This window comes from Chionomys nivalis, chromosome 13 (genome assembly GCF_950005125.1).
Source record: "Chionomys nivalis chromosome 13, mChiNiv1.1, whole genome shotgun sequence".
Classification (NCBI taxonomy): Eukaryota; Metazoa; Chordata; class Mammalia; order Rodentia; family Cricetidae; genus Chionomys; species Chionomys nivalis.
The window spans coordinates 70,569,482-70,575,446 of record NC_080098.1 but is presented as its reverse complement, the minus strand read 5'-3'; the positions used below and the strand labels follow the sequence as shown (position 1 = coordinate 70,575,446).

Sequence of the window (5,965 nt, the reverse complement as noted above, 5' to 3'; positions counted from 1 at the left end):
CCGGTGTGCAAGCTTGGCAAGTGACATCCTTCCAGGCAGAGGTGCCACACTGCTGTGACAGGTCGCAGTGTTAGACCTAAACCCTGAAGCCTATTACCCTGTATCCAACCTGTGGTTAGCCATGAACATCAGCTGCCCGAACCACTGTGCAATGGCTCGGGTTCAAATTCCAGCTCGTTCAATCTCAGGTGTGAGGCTTGGAGAAGCAACTGGGAAGAGTAATTAAAACCCCACTCCCTTCCCAGCCTTCCTTGTTCCGGCTCCTCTCTCTCCCTCTCCCCTCCTCAGTGTCCTCTTCGGTGAGTGATGAGGAGGCAGGCACAGTGCTGCCTCCTTTCTAATCCTAGGACATCCATTGGCTTGCAACCTCTCTCAAGGCAGTGCTGCAAATCCTGTCACCTCCCTGTCTCCCGCCCAGGACAGAAGGCGCTAGGAGCTCAGTCTCCAGCTCAGACAGGAGCGCAGCAGCAGCAGCAGCAGCAGCAGCAGCGGTGGGAGCGCGTTAGGACAGGCTCCTACACACCGGGAGTCTGGACAAGGATCCGAGGCTGCAGGACTGGGGAAGCGGAGGATCCCAGAGCACCCCGAGCGCAGAGCCCAACAGAGTTGCTGCTGCATTCACCTGCACTCTTAGTAGCTGCTGCAGCCCAGGACTGCTCCGGAGCTCATCCAAATTGAAGAGCGACAGAAAAAACCGCGAGATGGGCCAAGGGCTTAAGACCCTGTCCTGGTAGCAACAATCGGAAGAGGGAACACCTGAGGTGCCGGGGTAGCCTGGGCTACACATCTGGACGCCCCGCCCCACCCCCCAGTTGTCTCGGTGACCTCCCGCCCGCAGGGCATCGATTTCTCCTCAGTTGCGCAGGAGGGGAACGCCATGGAGGCGCTGAGCAGCGCAGGTCTGCAGCAGAAGTAAGGTGGTCCCGCCAGGATCAGCGGGACCCGCGGATCATGTACGGAGACGTGTTCAACGCCACCAGCGGCCCGGAGGCAGCGGGAAGCGGCGCGCTGGCCCCCGGAGCCACAGTTAAGGCAGAGGGTGCTTTGCCTTTGGAACTGGCCACCGCGCGTGGAGTTCGGGACGGCTCGGCCACCAAGCCTGACCTGTCCACCTACCTGCTGCTCTTCTTCCTCCTGCTGCTATCCGTGGCTCTCGTCGTCCTCTTCATCGGCTGCCAGCTGCGCCACTCGGCCTTTGCTGCGCTGCCCCACGACCGCTCGCTGCGCGATGCCCGTGCGCCCTGGAAGACGCGGCCAGTTTAGAGCAGACTGAATCAGGGCCTGGGGCACTTGGTCTTAGTCTCGCAGAGACTCCAGCAGGAGCAGGGCAGGGTGGGCTCCAGAGTCGCTGGCCCCTGGGACACTTCGCCTAGAACTAAAAGACCCTTTCGGACCTGGAGAATAAGTGATGGCGGGAGAGCCGTTGAGGTTTGTGTGGGGTCCTGGTCCAGGTGCCTGAAAGTACTCCCCAGTCGAGTCTCCCCTTCTACCCTCTACATTGGGTCCTGCCAGGAAACCATCCAGAAAGAGGAGTACCCAGCCAGACACAGGAGCCTGGCTTGCCTGGTGAGTTCCTGGCTTTGCTCACAGAGAGGCAGCAGGTACGGCAAGGGACTAACCAAGAGCTGCCTCTCCGGACTGGGCTCCCCAGCCCTATGGCTGTCTCCCTGCAGCGGCTACCATCCCTCTTGCTCTTTAACCCTGGGGATCCGATAGGGAAATAATGCAAGGGTTCATTGTGTCCAGCTCGGGTTCAAGTACCTAGTTTCCTTTAAGAGCAGGGGCCCAGGGAACTAGTGGAGGCGCAAGTCACAGCTGCAGGGTCCTGCACGGGAGAGTCTGCACCTCAGGCCTCCACGGATCATGTTTCTACAATAAAATCTCACCAAATTAAACCCAGCACTAAGAACACTGATCATTAGTTGCACCATTTTGGAAAGGGAGTATGAGCGGGTCTATCTAGGGGGCCTAGACCCGAGGTATCTTCTCCTGCCAGGGCCGGTCTGAGCATACCACCTCCTCCCTGGTTTTCCCCAGCATTTCACCTGCTCTGGAAAGAGGATTTTTTTGTTTTGTTTTGTTTGCTTTGTTTTCAGGCAGACTCCAGGGATAACTGCCATCTGACCTGCTGAATCAGTTCCTTTTAACAGGACCCCATGGAGACCCTCTCTGCGAGGCAGGTCCTTCCCTCACACCTTTGCTCTCAGAGCCTTCTTGGGCCTGAAGCTCCTGAACCAGAGACAGGGCTTGGTGAAGGTAGGTCCTAAAAGGGGGAGAGGGCACTTCCTCCCAAGCAGAGAGAAGTCAGTCCCAAGAACCCCACAGGAATGGAGGACAAGGAGATAGGTCTGGGGACAGCCTTGGCTATTTTCAAAGTCAGCCTAATTCCAGGTAGATGGTTGGTTTTTGACACAGGGTCTCACAGCACTGGCTTGGAACTCATGAAGGTCTGCCTGCCTCTGCCTCTGCCTCTTGAGGGCTGGGATTAAGGGCATGTGCTACCATGCCAGGCCAGGAAGTTATTTTCATGGCCGTGTAAAATACTCCCAGGAGCTACTTGGCTTAAAGTTCACATCACTTGAGCTTAGGAGACGTTTTTACTGAAGAAGAATCTGACATATTAATCCAGTTAATTCTCAGCCATGCTGGAGTCATGGGAACCTGAAGCAGGAAAAGCACATTAGCCACTGCCCGAATGCATACACACAGGGAAGTCGGCAACATTCATAAGGACTTTCAGACATGTTCAGATGGCCGAACAGGAGGCTCGGGCGCCTAGGCAGGGTTCTCCACCATGCCTCCTACCCCTATCCTGGGAAGCCGGGGAGGCGGCAGGCCGTGGCAGGAAGGCTCCCAGGTGTGGGGTTGCTCACAAAGCCGGCAGGCTCTAGCTAGCACAACCCACTCCACAAGCTCCCCACAGCATTGTAGATTATAGGAAACGGAGCCAAACATCTTCAAACCTTCGGCAAGGATAAGCCAGCTAATCTAAAGGCAATGTGGCTGCAGAGACTTCATGAGTATAGACGTGCAAACCACGAGCCCCTAGCTGGCATACCAAAATCACATGCTCAAGACTGGGGACTGGGAACTGGGAGGGATGGGGATACTGTGTAGAAGGGCATTCTACTACACCCCAGCAGCCAGCTTTGAAGGTGATGTGCTGAGCCAGTCCCAACTCCGTTCTGACCCTCCGGCTTTACATGCCAACTTGTCTCTCAAAAGCCATATGATCTTGTGTGAACTATTTAACCTATGTCCTGTGGCCTCTTCTGTGAAATGGGTATGGTATCACCAAGCTCCGTCAGGCAGCATACTAAACCAGTGTAATGGCCTGAACAATGCTCCCACTGAACAGTTATCAAATGCTAACCATGGTTAAATTGAGATAGACTTGAGGCAGCACTGCTGAGGGAAGAAGCTGACTCCCAGACAGGATGTGCTCACCTGACTTCTGTGGCCACAAGAAAAAGCAATGGCTGCTCCCCTCAGAGAAGAGCATGACTGAATAACAGGTTACGAAGTTAGTCACCTGTGGTTCCTAAGCCACTATCAGCAATAGCCAAAATGATGCACAGCCATTGGGACCCCTTCATAAAATATTGACCAAGGTGGCCAAAGGTGCTAAGATAGACACAAGCTGGAACAAAGTCTCTAGAACATGGCTGTGGCTACTTTCAGTAGATGCTTCTGGAATACAGTCTTAGATAACTGGGTCTACATGGAGCTGGAATCTAGAAAGCAGGCCAAGTGAGAGAGAGCCCCTTGTGCCAGCACTTTCTAAATGACTCCATCTATTTTCTGGGCTAGCTGAGCAGCAATGGTTCTTCTTTACGTGCCAATATGTAAGCCAGTGGACTACAATGTGATTACAATTTAGTATTGTGGGCGGAGTGATAGGTATGCTCTCCCCAATCTGATGTCAAGGTCCTGATTCCTAGAACAGCTGCATTTTCAGGGAACTGGAGCTTCCTGAAGACAGGGGTGAAGCCCTCACCTACCCCTCACTCCCTGTAGCTGAGAAGGCTATGTGTGCACATACAGAGATGCTGGCCATCTTCCCCATAGCTGAGAAGGCTATGTGTGCACATACAGAGATGCTGGCCATCTTCGAACCCTCTTCCCAAACTGACTTAACCTGAATCGTCAAACTGGACTTCTAACTTCCAGATTATAATAAATTCCTGTTGTTTCATCTACCGAATATGGTATTTTGTTTGGGCAGCCCATGCTTAAGACACGTGGCTATCTAGAAGCTAGACCTTGTTGCTACCCTAATCCCAAGTTGTAATGGAAACACCTTAAGATAGCTGGGTATGGCATGTTTAAAAAGGAAACACCGTGTCATGGGTGTTTGTGCTCCCCTGCTCAAACAGCCACTGGAAGCAAAAGCATTATCAAGAAGATATTTTGACAGGGTGAGAAGGGGTGAGGGTATGGGGTTGTAGATAATGGGAACCAGGAAGAGACGATAATAGGGACCATGGGACCAAGTTCTGGAGCCAGTTGGCTATCTGAGTGTGATCACACACTCTATACCCGGATCACATCTGTGCACCTACCTAGTGGGATTTTCAACACAGACATTTCAGGTCAAGTGATCAGCTCATGTTGGAGATGTCGGAAGTGCTTGAATGTGGGCTATTGTGGTTAGTCGGGATGCTGTCCAGAAGTACTTACAGGACAGACGGACTGCTTTCCACGAGACTTGCTGTCTTCTCACCCACGTGGGACACAGGTAGATAGAGGGTCTGCACTTCCAGCAGGTCTGCCTAAGTCAGAGTTAGTTGAGCCTCATCTACTCTCGGGTTTTCTGTGCTCCTCAGAGGGCCCTCTCTCCACAGCTGGGCTGCTCTGCACCCCAGCTGGGCATCTTATAGAAAAACCCAGCATAAGACCCATCACCTTTCTATCTCAGGGTAAGGGTTGTTCAGGAGTCTCAATCTCCGTATTAACCACCCAAGGTTAATATAAAAAAGCAGGGTAGTCATTTCACTTGCTAACATGCTCATTCTATCTGCTAAACGCTCTTCTACTCCATCAGATCCTTCACCTCCACTCTTGCCCCTCAACCTCAAAGCCCTACAGCCCTTTCATCTACCTCCAATCACACGTACCTGATTGCAGCATCTGCTTCTAGGCCCTGATGTACTCTAATGGCTTCTCCTTCTCTTGAAAGACGTGGCCTGCACCCTTCTGGCCCACAACCGGCCTCACTCCCCCATATTCTTCTTGAATCTGAAAACCTTTAATCCCTAGGAGCCTTCTGCATTACGCTGCTTTCTCTTCCCTCTGGCCAATGTCTTCTTGTCCTGTTGTCTAATCTTTGACAAAAAGGACATGCCTGGGCTCCCCAAATGGATCGGTTCTATTCTCGGCGAGCCCGGTCATCGGAAAGATGACTTACAAGGATATTAACGCACCTGAACCCAACAGTCACTCGTGAAAGCCCTTCACTGCCCATTTCCCCACCGTCCATCTCCCTTTGGCCTTCTTACCTCATTCTACACTCTGGAAGTGGTCATTTCAAACTCAGTGTATTTTGACCTTGACTCCAGACTCAAATGTTTCCTCCTCTCAAGTCCCTAACGAGTTATGACATGACTATAATTAGCCTGTTTCTTCCCCACAATTGCATACAGTCATCTGAGATCAAGATCTGTCTTGCTCGCCGCTTCTTCTAGATGCCTAGCATTCAAGGCACAGAAGGCACTTGGTGGGCATTTGTTGATTACACCGCGGAACAGAAGGCGAGTTTTACTGGTGCATTTATCTTTGATTGTTCACTTGAAACAAAACCTGTATCTGACAAAACAGAGTTGAACTCTCCCTTGCCGACTCATCTTCCAAGCAGCCCGTTTCCCAGGGTGGCAATCTGGTGTTAGCAACTAGCATTTCCTGTCTTCTTGTGCGCAACCCTTGAGTTATTATCTCCTGTGTAACACTTGAGTTATTATATTATTAT

General features: G+C 52.1%; 1 protein-coding gene across 1 annotated transcript; it reads left to right on the top strand.

Annotated features, from left to right (window-relative positions):
- The first annotated feature begins 431 nt into the window (after positions 1-431).
- Smim32 (small integral membrane protein 32) lies at positions 432-4,295 on the top strand. Its single transcript, XM_057787828.1, has one exon. The coding sequence runs from the start codon at positions 952-954 to the stop codon at positions 1,261-1,263; it is 312 nt and encodes a 103-aa protein (XP_057643811.1). The 5' UTR covers positions 432-951; the 3' UTR covers positions 1,264-4,295.
- The last annotated feature ends 1,670 nt before the right edge of the window (positions 4,296-5,965 follow it).

Bases quoted from the DNA above. Each gene is read 5' to 3' on its own strand.
- Smim32 (XM_057787828.1), top strand. From the start codon at position 952: ATGTACGGAGACGTGTTCAACGCCACCAGCGGCCCGGAGGCAGCGGGA.